Source organism: Conger conger, chromosome 6 (genome assembly GCF_963514075.1).
Source record: "Conger conger chromosome 6, fConCon1.1, whole genome shotgun sequence".
NCBI lineage: Eukaryota > Metazoa > Chordata > Actinopteri > Anguilliformes > Congridae > Conger > Conger conger.
In genome coordinates, this window is record NC_083765.1 from 14,570,038 (window position 1) to 14,591,778 (window position 21,741).

At 42.5% G+C, this 21,741-nt stretch overlaps 2 protein-coding genes across 2 annotated transcripts; both read left to right on the forward strand.

Annotated features, from left to right (window-relative positions):
* Nucleotides 1–497: 497 nt before the first annotated feature.
* On the forward strand, nt 498–14,102 carry LOC133130538 (zinc finger protein 143-like). The gene is made up of 16 exons (XM_061245191.1): nt 498–732; nt 2,493–2,640; nt 3,009–3,101; nt 3,595–3,678; nt 3,963–4,046; nt 5,395–5,603; nt 6,393–6,467; nt 6,569–6,688; nt 6,792–6,867; nt 7,005–7,130; nt 7,407–7,586; nt 8,251–8,478; nt 9,253–9,392; nt 9,755–9,910; nt 10,385–10,528; nt 12,859–14,102. The coding sequence occupies exons 2-16, from the start codon at nt 2,529–2,531 to the stop codon at nt 12,940–12,942; spliced, it is 1,911 nt and encodes a 636-aa protein (XP_061101175.1). The 5' UTR covers nt 498–732; nt 2,493–2,528; the 3' UTR covers nt 12,943–14,102.
* Nucleotides 14,103–15,264: 1,162 nt separating this feature from the next.
* On the forward strand, nt 15,265–21,670 carry LOC133130639 (wee1-like protein kinase 1-A). Its single transcript, XM_061245351.1, has 11 exons — nt 15,265–15,508; nt 15,668–16,178; nt 16,812–17,023; nt 17,412–17,475; nt 17,858–18,030; nt 18,131–18,399; nt 18,495–18,584; nt 18,692–18,777; nt 19,171–19,341; nt 19,921–20,066; nt 20,357–21,670. The coding sequence occupies exons 2-11, from the start codon at nt 15,735–15,737 to the stop codon at nt 20,511–20,513; spliced, it is 1,812 nt and encodes a 603-aa protein (XP_061101335.1). The 5' UTR covers nt 15,265–15,508; nt 15,668–15,734; the 3' UTR covers nt 20,514–21,670.
* The last annotated feature ends 71 nt before the right edge of the window (nt 21,671–21,741 follow it).

A 21,741-nucleotide genomic window follows, 5' to 3' on the forward strand; every position in this document is an offset into this window, starting at 1 on the left:
TTACTCGCTGTGCTTGGGGAATTAAGACTGCTTGAGAAACACTTTATAATTGGAATATAAGATCGCAATCCAGCTGTTTTCTACGCAATGCTAACCATTTAGCTAAAGTTAAGTGCTATCTACACGGGATGCAATTCACCATCCACAATGCGACATTTCCTTCAGCGGTGATACTTCTGCCTTTCACTGCATTGCCCATACAGCATCGCTCCGACTAGTACCCCCTCTCAAAATGGCCGCTTGCCACGTTCCGGAAATTCGAACGTTTCTTTGCTGTGTTTAGAGAGTACATCACATTCGTTTTTGGAGTAATAGCTACATGTAATAGCTTGCGACATTTAGTGCTAATACAAGTAACTTCGAAATTAACAGTCGTATAGAAATTACAATATTCATACAATGACAATTTGACATATTTCACCACACTTTACCGATGCCTATTTAAATCCAGACCAGAATGGCGTCTGGACTTTGGCCCTTAATCTGTGTTAACAAACCTTTAACGCGGGTAGTTCGAGCTCGAAGAGTGATTGAAATGCATTACACCAATTAGTGCAGTCATAGACTCGTCATCTGAACGCTAATAGCCAACCGCTGTCTCATACTGATTTTGTTCTGCCCACATCAAGACAAATTTACTTTCTATACATGTTCCAGGGCCTTACAAACAGAGGACGTTTCCTGCCCTGATGCATGGTGGTCGGACGAAGGAATTGTTGGAAAATTTCGGAGGTTAGTATATAAATGTGTTTTTACCCAGTGTGCCTTATTTCAAACACAGCCATCTCCAATGGGCAAAGGCATACATGGAGTCCGGCTTGGCGGACTATGGGAGATATATGTATATATTGGCCTAAGCAAACATAATTCGAGAGAACTGAAACTCTTAAAATGTGTTTTTGTTAATTAATGGATCCCGCGTTCTTGCACTTTCCACCGTGATCGTGCACTGTTTCTGCTTTTATTAAATAGGAGTTTTAGCTGATTGCGCTAACTCGCGACCAGACTGAAATAAAATGACTAACGTTAGTGTACATGCTCGCTAGCCATTTCCCTTAAGACACATGGTAGTTAAGTTAACTAATAAACAACATGACAACAGTTTGGACGATGATAGTTAACTATACAAATGCAAGGGTGAATGCTAGCTAAGTTGGTTAGCTAGCCAAGTTATAGACCTAGCTATAAGTTGATAACCAAGTTATGTTTCAACATCGTTGGTCGAGGCGCTGTAATCGAACTTTTTAAAATATAGCTATAATTAGGTGACTATCGTAACGTTAGCTAGCCAAGCTATGAAGTTTGCTAGCTGCACTCGTGCAGGCGGCTGAAGTTAACCTTACGCCATTTGCGTAACACTTACCTTGCCCAGTTCTATTGACGCGCCACCCCAAGTTCTGGCATTGCTATTGATAAAAAGTTATGTGAATATCCACAACACACGTTTCTGGACTGGAATATGTTCAATATAAGCACGCATTGTCTGATTACAAAAGACCTAGCCTGTTAGTAAATTCATATTCAAAAAACACCAAGTCATTTGACTACTGCAACGTTCATAGTGACGTTGTACTCCAATGTTAGTTGGCTAACGTTAAATCGGTTAGCTAACAATGCAACGGTCAGTCAAGACAAGCAACTGAAGTCAGGGCGCTTCATGCGAATGAACGTTATACTTATTACTTATGTGGTAGCTATATGTTACGCTATGATGAAGTCAAAACGTTTGGTGACTGCACTCAACTGGCTAGTGCAAGTTGAGGGCTGTTAACATTTAATGCCAAGGCAATAACAAATCGTGTAATGCCTTCTCCAAGTTGTTGTGACTTGTGATGTTCCCGTTTGATCAACGTGGCAATTTGGAAGAAAATCGATTCCTACTGTTCAAAGCTCGCAAAGCAATATTGCATTGTGTATTGAAGTTTGAACTGTCACATGAAAACAAACACCTTCCGACAATGTTTTCATCAGGAAGATGGGAAGTCCCACCAATACTGCCAAAATAAAGTTTAAGAATTTTAAAAAAAGTTTTTCTTCCCTCTTTCAAATAAGCCAGCCTTACATTGTTTCATGTCGTATGCCCAAATCAGTTGTGCCAAATTGTGACACTGAAATGCAAGTTGGCAAATCAAGATTCCTTAGTGAATTTGCGGCAGCATTAGGAAAGATGTGATTTGAAAGGCAGTATACATCCTCTGTTGTACATACAGATTCAAGAAAAATGCTACATTATTGTATGATGTCTGGCAATATTTACCATTTCATAATGTACAAATGCATAAACTGGTTTGACAGATTATTATTTTTAGACCTTTGTCTAACACAATTGCAGCATATCTGCCCTTCAGGTAGCATTTCTCAAATGCTTAGAATTATATTGTCGTGCACATTGTATTTCAGTTGATTGTGTGGAAAGGTTATGGATTTTTCATCATTGCTGTTTACTATTCAGACATGAAATAAACACTGAATCTTGATCTGACCTCTTATAGTGATCTGAGCACAGGGTGTTGGTGTGCAACACAATCATGCTGTTGGCTCAGATTAACCGTGACACGCAAGGAATGGCAGAATTCCAGGATGCGGGCGGGGACACCCAGCACGTCACACTCTGTCTGGCTGAAGCTGTTGCCGTGGCAGGTGAGGTCATGGTGAGGTCGCATCCTGGGCTGACTCATATTGTTCCACCATGCTAAGGATGATAATGGATTTTACTTCTATGGCACCTTTTGTGTATCTCTGAGAACGTTCTAGAAGAAGGAATTACTCATCTAAACCACCACCAGTGTGTAGCACCTGCATTGCATTGTGTGTCACGCATCAGCTGAGCCTGAGGGAGGGATCTGTTAAGCCAGTTGCACTGAAAGCTGTGATGTGCTGTGTCATAATTTGAGCATTGCAGTAGCTTAATGCAGTAGCTTCTTTATAGAACCATAACCATTATCAGCTGGTAGTGGTGTGCTCTTCTCACAAGAGACATAAAAAAATGTGAACATCTTATCCTGCAGATGATGATCAAATGGAGAGCATGGACACTGTAAGTTTGCAGGCTGTGACCCTTGCAGACGGCTCCACAGCATATATACAGCACAGTCCGCAAGGTGAGTTTACCCCCAGTCTTCCACTGAAGAACAGGCATGCAGTGAGACTAACTGCTCTGAACGGTGTAAGGTCACAATAATTACATATTTAATACAGATTAAGCAACATAAAAACTTTTACAACTATTGGCATATCACATTGCCTTAGACAGGAAAGGGCACCTAAGTCACAAAGTGCAGCATCTGAGGATTGCCCCTGTAGCTTGTTTTCATTGTCAAAGAAAAGAAAGGTCAGCATTCCCCATGTAAAAATGGCTGCTGAGGCTGGTGCTTTATGCAAGATTACAAAAAACTATTTGTTTTCTTGCATGAAAAAAAGGATTTGCGTCCCAGAAACAATATTAGAGTATATTGGATTGATGGGTACCTTGATGAACTGCCGATGGCTGTTTTGCTTGCTCTGGCCTGGTGTAGTGTGATATTTTCATTAGAGATGGTGTGAGGGCGTGGCATGCTCTGTGCAACAGATTCCTTCATGCAGTTTCCTTTTCAGATGGCAAGTTCATGGATGGACAGGTTATTCAGCTCGATGATGGATCTGCTGCCTACGTTCAACATGTCTCTATGCCAAAATCAGGTCATTTAAAGGCTGTTACTTTTTTGCTGATGAGGCTTGTATTTCATAAAAGTAAACCTCTGTCCAACTAGGCATACAACTAAAAGGATTTTATAGCTTTTTCAGGTCCATTAATGTGGTTGAGGGTATTTGTCGAGAGTAAAATAGGCTTGGGCTGGTTGCAATGCTTACCCTTTTGGAACAAAGCTAGAAAATTGCCTCCCCTGTTATGAGCAGTGAGCTTCACACTTTAACGCAGAGACAGGTGAGAAGGTAGGTGGGCTCACCTCTGTTTGATGTTGTAGGTGATGACACTCTGAGACTAGAGGACGGCCAGGCTGTGCAGCTGGAGGATGGAACAACGGCTTACATTCATCACACACCCAAAGGTAAGTGCTGTGCGCACGCACACACACACACACACATGAATACACACATATACTTACAGGAACACACACACTCACTTATGCACAAACATACGCACATGCACACACACACTTATGCATACACACGCACACATACACACGCACGCACACACACATACGCACGCGCACACACACATACGCACACTCACACGCACACACGCACACACACACACGTACGCACCCTCACACACTCTCTCACACACACACACACACACACACACACACACTCGCACATACATACACTTACACACACACTCACACTTATGCATACACACACACACTTACTGAAACACGTACAAACAGACTGTCACTTATGCATACACACATACACTTACAGCAGTGGTCCTAAAAGGGCCGGCGTGGGTGCAGATTTTTGTTTTAACCCAGCAGTAACACACCTGATTATACTAATGAACTAATCGTGGTCTTTAATCAAGACCTTGATGAGTAGAATCAGCGGTCTTAGTCCTTTGCTAAAACAACAACCTGCACACACACCGGCCCTTTCTGGATAAGATTGTACACCCCTGACTTACAGGAACACACACACGGCAGTGGACACTGCATTTAATAGTATTATTATTATTATTATTATTATTTGTATTAGTATTAGTATTAGTATTATTATTATTATTAATAGTAATCATAATCACAATATTATTATTATTATTATTATTCTTATTATTATTATTATTATTCTTATCTTAATTTATATTATTCATTAACCACTGTTCTCTCCACATTAAATGTGGTACATTTGTAGTCAAGGACTTGCTGAAGGTGAACAATTACATTTTTCTACATGCAATCATTGTTGGCATGGTGTTATCCTCTGTCAGATAGGGGGGAAAACAGGCGAGGATAGAAATTTCACATTTCTCCTTTGGTTTATTCCAATTTACTCAGGCATAGTAACAGTCACAATCTTTTCACACATTGGGAATACATCTCTGAGGTCCCTAGATGTCCATAGACACCAAGAACATGCATATGAACCTTACTATTGTGGAGCAATTCTTCATTTACTTTGGGTATGTCTTTTTAGGCGTTTTTTCTGAAAATATGGCCAGGGCTTAACAGGTTAATAAGTGACATACAGACATTAATTTATACATACACACATACACTTACAGGAACACACATGGCAGTGGACACTGCATTTAATAGTAGTGTTATTATTATTATCATTATCATTATCATTATTATTATTATTATTATCATCATCATCTTTATCTTAATTTGTTCTCTTATTCATTAACCACTGTGGTCTCCCTAATGTTCTGATAGGACTGTTTGACTTGCCTTTTCCCAGTGTTCTCCTCCCCTGAGATGTATGACCAGAGCACCCTGCAGGCGGTGCAGCTGGAGGATGGCACCACCGCCTACATCCAGCACACTGTGCAGCTGCCGCAGACCAACACCATCCTGGCCATCCAGGCTGACGGCACGGTGTCCGACCTGCAGGCCGAGGGCACCATCGACCCGGAGACCCTCAGCGTGCTGGAGCAGTACACCGCCAAGGTAGGGCTGTCCTGTCCGGTGCCACGCGGTATGCGCACACCAATCCTGAAACACAGAGACACTGTCTCCGACAGTGAGATGAGAGAATATACAGAGACCGTTAAATCAGCTGAAACATTTGAGATTATAAAAAATGTATACACCGATGAGCCAAAACCTTAGGGCTGCCAGCCTAATATGCTGTTGGTCCTCCGCGTGCCGTGAAAACGACTCTGACCCACCAAGACCTTAGCAGCAGATCCTTTAAGTCCTTTAAGTTGTGAGGTGGAGCCGCCGTGGACTTGTGGTTCCAGCACATCCCACAAATGCTTTGATCGGATTGATCTCAAACAATTTGTGCACTGTGGCAGGGCACATTATGCTGCTGAATCAGGCCACTGCCATCGGAGAATACCGTTGCCATGAAGGGCTTTACCTGGTCCACAACGATGTTTAGGTAGGTTTCTGGTTTGTCCCTCCTCGGACCACTGTCGGTAGATACTCGCCACTGCTGACCGGGAGCACCCCACAAGCCTTGCTGTTTTGGAGATGGTCCGACCCAGTCGTCTGGCCATAACGTTTTGGCACTTCTGAAAGTCGTTCAGGTCTTTATGCCTGTCTGTCCCGCATCCAACTCATTCAATATGAACATGCACCATTCTTACGAGATAAGCAACATTATTTGCTTCGTCAGTGAGTGCTCGTAATGTTTTGGCTCATCGGTGTATATAGTAACTGCAAATAGGCATCCTGATCTGGACAAAGGTCATCTGTCAGTCCCTGGTCATTGACTGTGTGTCTCTTCCTCAGGTGGAGAGTGCAGAGTATGTCTCGGGAGCAGGGCTAGTCAACCAAAATGACCCTGACCGAGGTGTCCAGATGCAGGTAACTCGGCCGATGAGACCCAGTGAGGTCATTGTTTGGTGTTTTTGGTGTATACATTGTGTTTTGTGTTGGGACACACCTGACTTTTTCTCCTGCCTCAGATTGTTCTGCAGGGCCCAGGAGGACGCAGCCTGCTCAAGGCCCAGCAGGCGGGAGAGAAGACCTTCCGCTGTGACTATGAAGGCTGTGGCAAACTGTACACGACGGCACACCACCTAAAGGTAAACACGCACATGCACACGCTCACGCACATGCACACACTGCGCAGTAATTTTATATAGCGTGGATTATAAACGCATGTGTATTGTGTCTGTTTGACTGAAGGTACACGAGAGATCGCACACAGGAGACAGGCCATATACGTGTGATCATCTGGGCTGTGGGAAGAAGTTTGCCACAGGTGACCAGCTTTGCCCCAGCCAACCTTGCTGTTTGCAACCTCACCATTTTATTTTTCCCGCCTGTTCGGTCTCATGCGGAACAGTGTGTCATGGTCCCGTTCCTCACACCTGTGATGTTCTGCATGTTTTTCTTAAGGCTATGGCTTGAAGAGCCACATTCGGACACACACGGGCGAGAAGCCGTACCGCTGTCAGGAGTTCAACTGTCATAAATCATTCAAGACATCAGGGGACCTGCAGAAGCACATTCGGACACACACAGGTACAGCACCACTCCAGTGTCTCCCCATTGTGACCTCCAGTATTCTACATGCAAACCATATGGCTTGCTCCTGTGTGTTTCTATTCTATACTACTCCTTACTTTAAGTGTCAGCCCTTGATACCTTATTTGCCATTTCATTTTCACGATGGCAATATCAAGCAAGAGTGAGCTTTAAGAATACAGAGTTGACTGTGGGCTAATATGTAAATTATTGTAGTAAATATTAACATTTAAATAATAATAATAATATGGTGAATGTGCTCCATCTGCACAGGGGAGCGGCCGTTCAGGTGTCCGTTTGAGGGCTGCGGGCGCTCCTTCACCACCTCCAACATCCGCAAGGTGCACATCCGCACCCACACGGGGGAGCGGCCCTACTACTGCTCTGAGCCAGGCTGCGGACGAGCCTTCGCCAGCGCCACCAACTACAAGAACCACGTGAGGATCCACACAGGCAAGGCTACCCTCACACCTCGTCTAACTCTCACCACATCATTTAGCCCTTTCAGTCCCAAGCCCAATATGAAGAGCCTCCACCCATATTCCCAAGGGCTTTTGGCTTTGGTTGAAAATTTAGCAGGGTTTTAACAGGGGCTCTAAACAACAGTATAGCAGTCATTTTGATTTGTTGAAAGGGTTATACGGTTGGGATTTTACAGTAGTTTTTACGCTTTTGTGCCATATGACATTCTTGGGACTGAAAAAGTTAACACACAGGCACTTGGCAAAGTTAGTTAACTTATAAGCTTGTAATGGACTATAATTTATGACCTGCATGGATGATTTAATACTGGGGAACAGTCTGACCAAGCAAATGTTGCCCAAGGAATTTGTATTCTTATAGTAGGCCTTTTGTGTATATTTTGTTGTTGGTATATTTGCTTTTCTCATTCTGTCAAGCTCTGTCAGTTAAAATAGCTATTAGATTCATATTCTGAAGGGTTCCATGATTGAAATGATCCATCATCCCCATGTAATAACCTTCAATACATTCAGTGCATTAAGAAAACGGGTGCAAAATGCACAGAATATTCATCTTCATGATGGTAATCCCTGGTTCTGACACAGTGGATTGTGTTGTTGGCAGTGCAGTGTTAATGCCAGCTTCGTTCCTGCAGGGGAGAAGCCGTACATGTGCATGGTGCCAGGCTGTGATAAGCGTTTCACAGAGTACTCCAGCCTCTACAAGCACCACGTGGTCCACACCCCCTGCAAGCCTTACAACTGCAACCATTGTGGCAAGACCTACAAGCAGATCTCCACGCTGGCCATGCACAAGCGCACGGCACACAACGACACTGAGCCCATCGAGGAGGAGCAGGAGGCCTATTTTGAACCTCCCACAGGTCAGCAACAGTCCCAACTTCGTCAGAGATTCAGTCTAGAACAGTAAAACCTCTCCTAACCTCGTCAGAGAATCAGTCTAGAGCAGTGGTTCCCAATCCTCTCCTCACCTTGCTAGAGATTCAGTCTAGAGCACTGGTTCCCAAACCTGTCCTCACCTTGTCAGAGATTCAGCCTAGAGCACTGGTTCCCAAACCTGTCCTCACCTTGTCAGAGATTCAGTCTAGAGCTGTGGTTCCCAGACCTCTCCTAGAGGACCCCAGTCTGATCCAGGATGTGCCTTAGGCTTGTGTGTACTTACTACAGCACTAGTGTGTGTATATAGGCATGTGACTCTTCGGTGCAGATATCTGAACTCTGCTCGGACCTTAAAGGTACACTAGGTCATTTGTATTGACTGTATTGACAATATATACTCATGGATCAAAGAAAAACACCAAATAATCACTTTTACTGTTATATGGACAAGCACTGTCTCTTTATCAAACCCTGCTGAGTCTGTGAGCACTGTAAACAAAAGGTCTGTTTTCTTTTGGGGGTCTGATAAGGGGCACACTTCTGTAAACCACCCTACAAAGGCTTGAAAACCAATTTCTACATACACACACAAACGCCCTCAATCTCTATCTCTCAGAGAGCAATTATGGCACTTGCACAAGTCTCACTATGATGCAATGATTGCCCTTTGTCAGGACTTGTTATGGGTAACACAGCTGATCTGTTTGAGTAATCCTGGGTGTGGTCTGACTGTGTGTCACCTGGCCCATGTGACTCAGACGCCATTGATGACCCTGGGGTTACCTACACACCAGTTGTGGAAGAGGAGGATTCCGGGTCGGAGCAGGTGTCTACCGGCACTGTTGAGGTCCTGGGGCAACAGCACGTGTCCCTTATTACCCAAGATGGAACCCAGCAGGTATATCATGCCAACCATCTCTAACTTACATTCTGACCCTCACAAGTTCCCGTGCATTATACTTTTTTGCTAAATCACATCGTATCCTTTGAGAAGAATATTCATTCAGCTTCCTTCCATGTGCAGTTATTAATTGCCATGAGTGATTATTAATCTGGTAATTAACACATTGGTTCACATTGATGAATGTTCAAGCATTCGTGTTATTGGCAGTTTCAGTTCCTTTGTCATGTACTTGCCTGTGTCCATGTGCCATTCACACAAACTGGTCTGAGGCTCAGTTACCTAATTTACCCTAATGGTCAAAGGGCTTCATGGACCAGGGTGTTGCTGATGGTCATGCTTGTGTTGTCTTTACTCAGGTCAGTATCTCCCAGGCTGACATGCAGGCATTGAGAAACACGATCACCATGGTAACGCAAGATGGCACCACTATCACTGTCCCGGCCCATGAGGCAGTGCTTTCGGGCGAGACTCACTCTGTCACCATGGTGACTGCAGATGGCACGGAAGGCCAGGTACTCTCCCCTGTTCTCGTTTCCCGTCAGACAATTCAGGAATGACTGAACTTTGATCACTGTTCTTTGCCTGCGTGTCTTCATTGTCAATTGCTCTGGATAAGAATGCTAAATGCCAGTAAGTAAAGTAAAGGGTTGTTTCTCAGCTGCTCAGACAGAATTTGAATTGAGTGAGCACCTGAAGGCAGAGGACCAGGATGTGACCAGCATTTCTCACTTATACACATGCATGTTGCATAAAGGGAAGTAACTTTAAGGAAATACCCAACTCACCCACTCTCTCTGTAGTAAGAGGTTTCTTTCTACTTTGTGGTGTGACTGCATCATATTTTTATATAGCAGGGTATTTCCTAATGAAAATAACACTCAGAAGGAAACCTTGCTGTCTCTGAGTGAAAGAAGAAGCTGAGTCCTTTTGGCCTTTAGTCCATGATGCTGCCGGCTGGTTTGAGCTGTATGTCATCGTTTCTGTAGGTAGCTATCGTGACCCCTGACCTCGCCACATTCCACGCAGCGCAGGCTGAGCTGGTGCAGGAGCACGGGCAGCACCTGGTCACAGCCGACTCTCAACCCATCACTCTGCTGGCCACCTCCAACGGCACCCAGATCGCAGTCCAGGTGAGTCGCCCGCAGCTTGCTGTTCAACAACCAGTAACTGACAGAAAAAATATTTCTCATTTCCTGTTCATTTCCACAATGCAGGACAATACAAGATGACTGTAGTTCCCAGGAACAAACAGCATTTTCATAACATCAATTAGAAACTGATGTTATGACTGGTAATTAGTTGTTTCCAGTGCATAGTGCTGAATTAGAATGTGTTAATAAAAGACAAAAAATAGACATGGAACACTGATTAGTCCATCTGGCATAGCGGTCACCCATGTGCCAGTGCACGGAGGGGGAGAGCGAGCACTCGTTTGTTTGGTTAATCCACAGTCTCAGCCAGTGATCACTGCGAACAGCGTTTGTCTGTTCTGCTGATCCGTACAGAAGTGTGAAGGGGCATTAGGACTCTGCCACTGTGTCCTCCGCTGTGAAAAGAAGACTACCACTGCTGTTTACTGCAAAGGCGAGGTCGCTTGTTGTTAGCACATTACTTAAGACGCCTATTTAGCATATGTAAGCAGCTGTGGACGTGGGTGTGGTTAGCACAAACAACAAATTATGCAATAACCCACTTTTCTTCAGGCCATTATTTGCTTACAAACTACTCTGACTCCACGTCACCTTCTCAGTGCTGTGGGCTACCATCTGTAGCCTACGTCTGTGTGCTTGGCAGTGGAGGGATTTCCTGCTTGACAAGCATCCCTGCATGCTTAAGGTTGTTCCACTGAAAAAAAATCAAATTTTCTATCAAATTGACCTTTTTCCATTTAGTGCTGCAAATCATCCCCCAGCTATTCAACTTTAAGGATAATGCCACCTTTTCAGTGATTACGCCATGTATATGGTGAAATGAGTCATTATTTACCATTTCTATCTTTGGAGTCGATTTTTTTCGAAACCTGATTTTAGACGATGCAGCAGGTTTTGTCCGATCATCATGACACTTTGCAAACCTTCACTCCATATCCTACCTTCATACTCCATATAGTGTTTTGAACCAATTATTTTCTTGTAAGCTTTTGGGACGGGTATAGCATCACATATCTCATTGTTAGATCCTGAGATTTCAGTCTGAAATAATCTTACAGTCAATAAACTTCAGCTTATTGACTGCTACAAAAATTCTCATGTTTGTAATTTCCACCATCTTGAATAAAGTATGCAAATGAGCTAGATTTTGTCGGAATTTATCTTTTCAAGCCCATACCTTAAAGGTACAATCGGTAAGATTTTTGTGTTAAAACATTGTTACAAGACCATTGTATATCCATTCCTATCATTGAAAAAGGCTCACTGACATGTTGACTCACCCTCTCCCTGTGCTTATAGTCCTTAAATTCGGGTTTCAAAATATGCAGTTGATTGGTCGGCACACTGTACCAAAACATTGTATAGCTGTACTATAATTCAATCTCATTGGTTGAAAATTGGTTCTAATTGCACAGCCAATGGCATTTCAACGTCGGCGCGTTCACAGATAAAGGGTGGAATATACAGTGTTGTGGTTTGAGCGTGTTTGTTGCTGCAATTCCTCTCTTGACCGTTATAAATCAGAAATGACCTATTGTACCTCTGAAATGGTCTGGAAGACCAAAGATGTGTTTTCGGTGAAACATAACCTTAAGTGATTTGTAGTACATGGCACTGGAATGAAATCGCCAGATAAAGAATCTGTGGAAAGACCTGTTTTATTTAAATGTATGTGGAACTTGAATCCATTCTGAAGAGCATGCAAAACCCAAATGCCTTGGTAAACTTACACTTACTTTTGTTATCATTGCTGTGGCCATTTTACACATCACTTCACAACAGAAATGTTATGGGCAGATTTTTTTATTACTGCACTGGAAAATACTTCCAATGGTTTCATATCATTGTATTGCTGAATACTAGTTACTGTGTTGCCAAAACCCTTCGGACAAATGACAGTCATTTGTTTAGTTAACAAATTGGTGTTTACTGAAGATACTAATCTCATCTTGTTAAACCAGATATCTCTGAATGCTTACCTCTGTGATGCTAATGAGAACTGGGGGGGGGGACTAAAAATGAGCTTCTACTCAACCTGTTTGACTGTAATCAACACACAATGAATACTTTTTCAGCAATCAAAGGATGAGTTTTTACAAGCTGTTAATGGGAGCATGCACGTCTTGATTTAGTGAAACCGAATAAAAATAACAAAGATAATAATACTTTAATCATTTGACCGTAAACTGCAGAAAGGATTGGGGGAAACAAGCACCTATTTGTATTAACTCTTGAAATTTCAGGTCTCAAGGACTACATTTACAAAAGATTATGAAAAAACTGATAACTTGTATCTGATTTTGTTATAGCTGACTGAGCAGCCTTCATTGGAAGAAGCCATTAGAATAGCCTCAAGCATACAACAAGGGGAAACTCCAGGACTTGACGACTAATGATTACACACTGACTTACAAGCACAGACTGTTCAGGGCAAAATGGCTTAAAAATTAATTGCAAAAAAAACATAGTGCGCTGAATTGAAATTAAAGGACTTTGTGTATAGTTTATGTACATATGTTTTAAACATGCACTTGGGATCTTGTGGTCCTTCCTTGTTAAATAAAATGTTGAATTTTGGGGGGCTGAAAAAAGGGCTGAGCTTGAGTGCGTTTGTAATACTGATCTGTCACATGACTGGAGAAACCATGTTTCAACTGTCTTTGGGCAGTATGCCAACGGCCACCTTTTACAGAAGGATGTTTCTCAACAAATTGTTTTTTTTTTTAGTCTGGGAAAGTTCATTATTTTGAAGGTTAAAATTAACAATACATGGAATATGTATTATCTCACCAGGATAGTGTTTTAAGCAAAATACAAATACACATTCTTATAATAAATTAAGGATGGTACTTTTGGGAGCGTTATTTCTCTTCAAGGTCTGTTGGTTCAGATACCAAAAATTGACAGGTCTTGAATTGAATTGATCAATATAGCAGTACACCTAAAGGAGAAAAACAATCACATTATATTCATATGCAAGTTATTTTACGGCCAACAATTTAAAATAAGCCGTTTTTATTTCAAAAACTATTAACTGCATGTCTTGCAGGAAACGGTAGCTCCAACTCCTGCTTACACATCACTGACATTGATTCAATTGTTATTATTAATTATGCATTTTTTTGCAAAGCAGTCTACTGATGGACACTCCACACCCATGCAACGCTCTCCCTGAGAGTAGATTGTATATTTGCGTTTTTCGCCTGACAATGATTGTGATTGATGCTACTGAATTGTGGAGAAGGGCTACTGTGAAGCTGTGTTCTTTCTGTGAAGTAAAGAACCTGACCAAAACTTTGAAGTGTCTAGTGGGTTGCAGATCCCCTTTAACATGCCCATCCCTGGAAAGGGCTTGGTGCTGTTTACAGATCAGTGGTTTGACCCCACAGATTACCATGCTCTCAAATTTGTATATGTTTTTTGTTTTTTTCTTGGTTAATATATTTACTATGTATTTTTGCATTCCGTGCTTTGAATGAATATATTTTAAAGCTGTATTATGCACAAAGGATGGATAAGCATTGGCTATGCAAGATTAAAATGGTACAATCTGTTTTGTGTTTGTCCCTGCTTTTTCCCCATGGAGTTGTTTTGGTCAAATATTTTGGGCTAAAAGTGGAAATGAACGGAAACAATAAAATGCTTAATGAGTCACTTGCATTATACAGTATATCCCCAGTCATTTGTACAATTTAAAGCTATGCCTAGTTCACTTGCTATCCGAGGTAGACTTTACTTTGGTCTCCGAGTGGTGGGGTGGACCCCCCACTGCAATCAGGACAGCAGAATTGTTAATGGTTAAATCGCACTGTGGCTCACCTGAGCTCTGTTTATTTACCATGGCTGTACTAGCCCCACCTTTATGCTACACTGAAAACTATAAGCTTCCTCAAATTATTTTGCTACTTGAAGCTCTGCATTCTCTTGCCCATATTATGATCCTTACATTTATTTTGAATGTTTATGTATCTGGGCCTCCCACTTCAAAATAAGTGCCAAAATAAAGGGTTACTAGAGGTTGTAATCCTGATAACTCGGTTTCCTAAAGAATTTCTGTGCAGGTACTTTTTATGTATTTAAGTCTCTACGGATAAGCGTGTCTCCTACGTCTAAATATAGGCAAATTAATGAACCTCAAGATACAAAGCATTACAGGTTTATCATAAATGTTCTATAGACTGAAGTGAATTTCTCAGGCCTATTGAATTTGGAGAGCCTATTTACATTATTTGACCTTTTCACAATACATTATTTTGTTAGTTAATGTACAGGATTATTTGTGAAACTGCACAAATCTGTAACTTTCTCTGGAATGTCAGGAATTAAATTGAAATTGAAACCGATTTTAATAAAAAACGTGATTTTTAACATTTTTATATTAGGCTATATTCTTATAGGGAATTTATTTACAATTATGGTGTCAAATTACTAAATTGTATGTCAACATACAATTAGACAAACTTGCCTTTGTTATACCCACTCATTAATCACGATAGAATAGAAAATTAATTATTACATCTTAAAAGGCCGGAGACTTGATTGATCTGTGCAACTAATCTTGTCTTTTTGGAGGCGAGAAGAATACAATAGATTAAAGATGAGCATTCGCGCCAAAATTGCGCATGGCTTTTGATGGAAGACTGCTGCTAGACGTCTGGCCCGCCCATGTTTTAAACCCGCAGACTCGCTTCTCGTTGGCTGAGAGTCGGAGTCATTTGACCAACGGTCGCGGGAAGCACCGAAGTGGGCAGATCAGAAGTTTGGAATTGCTGAAATTTGCTAATTTAGTAAACAAACACAGAGATTCATGGTTAAAACTGTGTTGTGTCTGCGATTTGTTTAACTTTTCAAATCTTGATCATTATTCATCATACGTAGTCTGATTAAGCGATTTTTAACATACAAGTCCGCGTTCTGTAATCGGAGGCTCACGTTGCAGCCATTTTCGCTGTGCGGGGGGTAAGTTTGTGCTGCTTTGGCTAACTAGCTAACTTAGCTAGCTGACCTTCATCTCAGTTGTTCCGTCAGATATAACGTACAATTTTTAATACCGATAGCTCATTACACGTGGACTAGCGTGTGCGATACGCTAACTCATTTAACTATTTTTCTGAACAGATTTTAACGAGCGTGAATACGTTAGCTAGCTTAGATTGCTAGCTAGCTGGCTAGCAGACGTGGAGACATGAGTTTCAGTTGCCGAAGACAACACGGGAGCAATTCTCCAAAGATGGGACCTATTCGGCAAAAATTACAGTTTACTCCGAGTGACGGAGAAGAGGAGGACTGCAACAACAGTACTGGAGCAGAGTCGGGCTTCACCGAGATAGACTCCCCACTGCAGCTGCGGCGACAGAATTCAGCGGAGAGCCAGCGCGAAGATGGCGATGTGGAACTCTGGGACGAAGAAGGGTTTGGGTCGCCGTCCCCCGTGAAACAGCGTAGAGCCCTAGTCAAGGGCTCGCCGTCTCCGAGGAAGAGTCCCCGTTCTTACGACAGTTCTTCCCCGGAGATCTACCGTCGGGAAGACCGGGAAGGGTCGAGCTCTCCAATTCCCGATTGCCCAGATACACCTCCCCATAAAACCTTCAGAAAGCTCCGGCTGTTTGACACGCCGCACACCCCAAAGGTAACGTTCGCTTTGTTATTTTAAGTTGCTATTTTACGTCTAATGTTGACCAAATAGCCAGTTGCGTTTGCCTCATATTGCTGACATTGTTTACATTTTCAATAACTCGAACTCGGTGGTATCTGGGGAATTATAAGTTATGCAAGTCAGCTCGCTGACGACAGTTTGCTTGGTTTGTTAGACATGCACCAGGAAACGTTGATTGGGAGTGGAATATTGGTTTGTATTTAAAAATATTGTCTAGCTTCTCCACTTTACAACATTTAATTAATGTACATAACCACTGCACGACATTTCTTATAGACTAGCAAGCTCTGTTGGCAAATAAGATAGCTAATTTAGTGGTGCCAATGAATGTCCAACGTGTCCAAACGTGTATTTGTAGCCATTTTGTTTCACAGTTGAATCAGTCAAAAACAATGATTACATGTGAGATGTATCCGAGCGGATTTTTGCACCTTGAGTTTGTCATACCCGTAGTAACCTTCATATAGTTTACCATTTTGTAACGTTAACTGCTTGGAAATTTGTAGGCACATTGAGACTATTTAAAATATTTATTGGGAGGGAATACAGTTCGTTGTCTTGAAATTTACCTAATTGATCTTGTTTGTTTTGTTTTTTTTCCTGCAGAGTTTGTTATCCAAAGCCCGGGGTGCGGGTACGGCGTCTTCAAGTAGGAGAGTAGCCCTCTTTAAGAATGCGGACTCATCGGGGAAACCCAACACGGACTGCAAGTGGAACCAGACTCCCCGAATTAACATAAACCCCTTCACTCCCGACTCACTGCTCGTGCAGTCCGCTACACTCCAGAGGAATACTAGGAAGAGGTCACACTGGAACGAGTATGTTTTTAAAAATAGATTCCTATTGTCATTGTTCTTTGACCCCACTAGTGGATTAATACTCCGCAAAATACGTGTTAACTGGTGTGAATGTTTCCTAAGTATTTGTTTATATCCTGTCCACCCTTAATGGCCCATGATGTGATGTGATTTGAAGAGAAGAATTTTAAACTTTTGTTCAGAGATTCTTAAATGTAGAACTCTGATATGATTAAAGTTCCCTTACATGACTCCACTGGCCTCATAAAGTCGGCTGACTACTGCATGACTAAGTCATTTTACAGGAAGGCAAGCCCACGTTGTAACTCCCTGCCCATGTGCTCCCTACCTTCTCACTCCTGCCCTCTAGTGTTCGTTCTTGGTCTGACATTGCATTCTTTCCCCGCAGCTCCTGTGGGGAAGATATGGAAGCCAGTGACGCTGAGTTTGAAGATGAGATCGTTCCTCCAAAGGTATGAGTGTGCATTATTTCATGGCCCTGTTTATATTATGGTTTGGAACAAAGGTGTTGAAAAGTACTGAACATTGAAATTGATTATTATTGTAAGGTATAAATTATATCCCCTAGAAGTTAAGTTCCAGATGAAATGGAAGAGAGATCACTAGTGATTAATTAAATGCTATGAATTTTGAATCAAAGCCTCTTCTGATTATATGCCTTTGTCGTTTGTTTCCAAACAGATGTACATTTTGATCATACTAAAGAACAAATTTGTATAAGGAAAAAAAAATGATGGCACTTCTCATGGAAATGTTCTTAAGCACTGTTGATTTGACAGAGATCCTTTGGTTCAGTTGTGAACTGTGTTAAACTGTGCCCTTGTCTCTGCGCAGAGGATAACTATCATGGAAAGCAACATGACGTCCCGGTACGCCACAGAGTTCCACGAGCTGGAGAAGATCGGCTCGGGGGAGTTTGGCTCCGTGTTCAAGTGTGTGAAAAGGCTGGACGGCTGCATCTACGCCATCAAGCGCTCAAAGAAACCTCTGGCGGGCTCCATCGACGAGTGAGTCTCATTGTCTTTATCTCTGAAGGACCAGAAAGCCACACAACGATGAATACGGAAAAAATGACTCACAACTGACCTCTGTGTTCTCCCCTCGCAGGCAGAACGCACTCCGGGAGGTGTACGCCCACGCTGTGCTGGGACAGCACCCCCATGTGGTCCGGTACTATTCTGCATGGGCAGAAGACGACCACATGCTGATACAGAACGAGTACTGCAACGGCGGGACGCTGTCGGACATAATAGCGGAGAACTACAGGACCCTGCGCTTCCTGACGGAGCTGGAGCTGAAGGACCTGCTCCTGCAGGTGTCCCGCGGCCTGAAGTACATCCACTCCACCTCGCTGGTTCACATGGACATCAAGCCCAGTCAGTTTACTTTTCACGCTCCGCATGTAGAATGTCTCCGATCGTTCATTTTAGGATGTGTGCGATTCAGTCTTTCCCCCCCTCTGTTCTTTCAGGCAACATCTTCATATCTCGGAAGACCGTTTCGTTCGTCGACGAATGCGATGAAGACGAGGGGCTCACGAGAAGTGTTGTGTACAAAATAGGTAAGAGCCGCTGTAAACGCTTTAAAACGGTGTGAAATTCTACCTTGTGCTGAATGGGAAAGATTGCCACTTGGAGGTTGTTCTGACCCCTGTCCTCTCTGTTCCAGGTGATCTTGGTCATGTGACCAGGGTGAGTAATCCTCAGGTGGAGGAGGGGGACAGCAGGTTCCTGGCAAATGAGGTCCTCCAAGAGGTGAGCGTTGCCATTTTTACTTCTTTGTTTGACTCATGGCCTAATATAACATCATAGGCCTAGCGTGTTTCTAGTCATATTTGGCGACATTGAATTAGGTTTCTTCAGGGTTCTTTGGAGTCCTGGGAAAGTGTGAAAGTGCATGAGGAATGTGGGGATGATCAAAATTGTGAATTCTTGAAAAGAGAGAGAAAAGAAATAATGAATGTACAATGAAAAAAAAAAAAAAGCTGTGGTTTCCGGTATGATCGTGGGATATCTGTTTTCTGTCAGTTATAAGAACTCATTCACAAATATGATATTTGTAAAACTTGAAAATTGTTCATGTAACTTTCCTGTAAATGTTTTGCTTTACTAGGATTCTGTTCTTAACATGCATGTTTTACGTTCTAGGATTACAAGAACCTGACCAAAGCGGACATCTTTTCCTTGGCACTGACAGTGTTAAGTGCTTCAGGGGCGGATCCTATGCCCACCAATGGGGACAAGTGGCATGAAATCCGGCAAGGAAAACTGCCTCGGATACCACAAGTGCTCTCTCAGGAATTCTTAAATTTACTAAAGGTATGAGTGCAAGATATGTGTGTGTGTGAGATGATCACCTTTATCCAGTTCACTGCTGTGTTTACATGTAGCATGAATATATTTAGCCTGTTTATATACAGGCCTGGCAGTATTGTTTGGATCCCTCCCCTAAATTATTATTATTCTTTTTTTCTTTCAGTGTTTTTAATGCATTTTGAACATTATATCCAGATGCCATTGGTAGACAGTTTACAGTGCAGACATCAAATCCTCAGTCTTTTGTAATGGTAAACGTGAGAAAAAGATTATATGCTCCCTCCTCAGTCTTCATTTCTTTAATGTTGAAATGAATCAACAGCAGGCACTCTTTATTCTTTATTTGGATCCCCAGATAGTGGTCTTCCTGGGGTACACACTTTTCAAAGTAAACTGCCATTAGTCAATTAATGAAATTGAATGTTTTCAGTGCCTTGTTGCTAATGGAAATGTAGCCATCAACAATGCACCGAACAGTGGATAGATGTTTAGCTCTTTAAATCTATGGCATTAGTTGGGTGGTTGTGTAAAATTGGACCCTGCTGCCTCGGCTGTGTGGTAACAGTCTCTTGCTGGTTTCAGCTGATGATCCACCCCAACCCCGAATGCAGGCCGTCGTCCTCTGCCCTCATCAGACACCCCGTCCTGCTCACTGCCGCCCGCATGAGCGCAGACCAGCTGCGCGTGGAGCTCAACGCCGAGAAGTTCAAAAACGCCCTGCTGCAGAAGTACGTGCTGTTTTCCCCATGGTCTCTGAGTGCTAAAACTCAAGCTTTCTTTAACTATCGGTAGTGTTTAGACCATGAATATTCATGATTGGTGACAGGATGCATTTCTTTAGTCTTTACATTGTCTGCGAACCGCAGTCCCGAGTCGGTTCCATGTGCTACTTTTTTATGCCCTTAACGTATTTCCACATTTGGTTGCATTGTTGCATTCAGAATTGTGAGGGGATTAATGTGAAACGATGTGAATACATGAAGTGAATACTGACATTGGGCTTTTCTCCTTTCTCCAGGGAGCTGAAGAAGGCGCAGATGGCCAAGGCGGCTGCGGAGGAGAAGGTCTTGAGCACGGACAGAGTGCTGACGCGCTCCACCGTCCAGTCCGGCAACCGCACGTCCAGGCTCATCGGCAAGAAGATGAACCGCTCCGTCAGCCTGACCATTTACTGAAGCACTCCGCTTCCCTCGGGCCGCCTTTTCTGCTGAACCGTGAACTGTCCTTTGGAAGCCTTTGGAAGGCAGGCAGAGTACACTTGTGGACAAGTTGGCACTGGCCCTGGACTTCAGCTCTGCTCGGACTGCTTAGGACTTGTAATATATTGGGGGGGAGGGCGTTTCATTGAGTTTTTTTTTGTACTGAAGCTTGACCTAAAACTTTCCAATCTTAATCAAAGTCCTTCAGAGTGAAGGGATGTTGTTCCGCCCAAGCACTTGAGGGTTTTCCTGCGTAACAGTTTTGCTTCTTAAACTAAAGGGGAATAATGTTCCAGAGCATTCTCTTCAGTGCCAGGGTTTAAGAGCGTTAATATTGCACCTTACAGCCTGTGAAGTACCTGGATTCAGGTAAAGCTGGATCACCAGATAAGATTAAGAAATTGAGCACTTTGAGGGCGATGAATACATTTGCCTGATACAGTCTGCTGCTATAAATGTTGTCTTTCCGTAGCTAGGGTTGGAGAGATCCTCATCTCAAATCTGGTACATAAAAATAAAAAAAAGATTTATATGAACTGCTGTCAGATGCAGCAAACCAAAACAACATGTTTGGATAGAGCATATCCAGCACTGTCAAGCCCTGAACAAGGGTGTGGTTTGTTTTAGTTTCTTTATTTCAGTGACTTAAATTTATTTTTCTTCAGATGTCATTTTATAATACAGTATTTGACGTAATCAATTGAATATTTACCCTGGGTCTAAATTTATAAATGCACGTATGCCTTGGGAAAATGCAGTTCATGGTAATTCATTTAGGATGTTTTAAGTCTTTACTTCTTATGATGTTCAGTTTAGCTTGTAACGTCATAAAACACTCCACAGAAGGTTGCAGTATTGGTGCTAGAAAACGAATGTTATTTCTAATTCCCCCCCCCTTCAGCCGATCTCTCCAGCCCTGACCGTAGCATTAAAACAGCCGTTAACATGTTTAGTTTACGTACATGAATAATGCATTTATTTGTTTTAATGCACAATCGGTGCATGGATTTGTGCATTTGTTTATCACATTTTGTAGTTTGTTCACCATGTGTCTGTCACATTCTCAGCTTTAGAAATGTCACATTTTGTTACAGATTGTACAAACAGTTCTCAATAAATTCTCATTTTCAGAACCAGTTTCCTCATGTATCGAAACACAAGGATGACCGTAGAAATGCACATTTCTCTGATGTGTTACATTTTT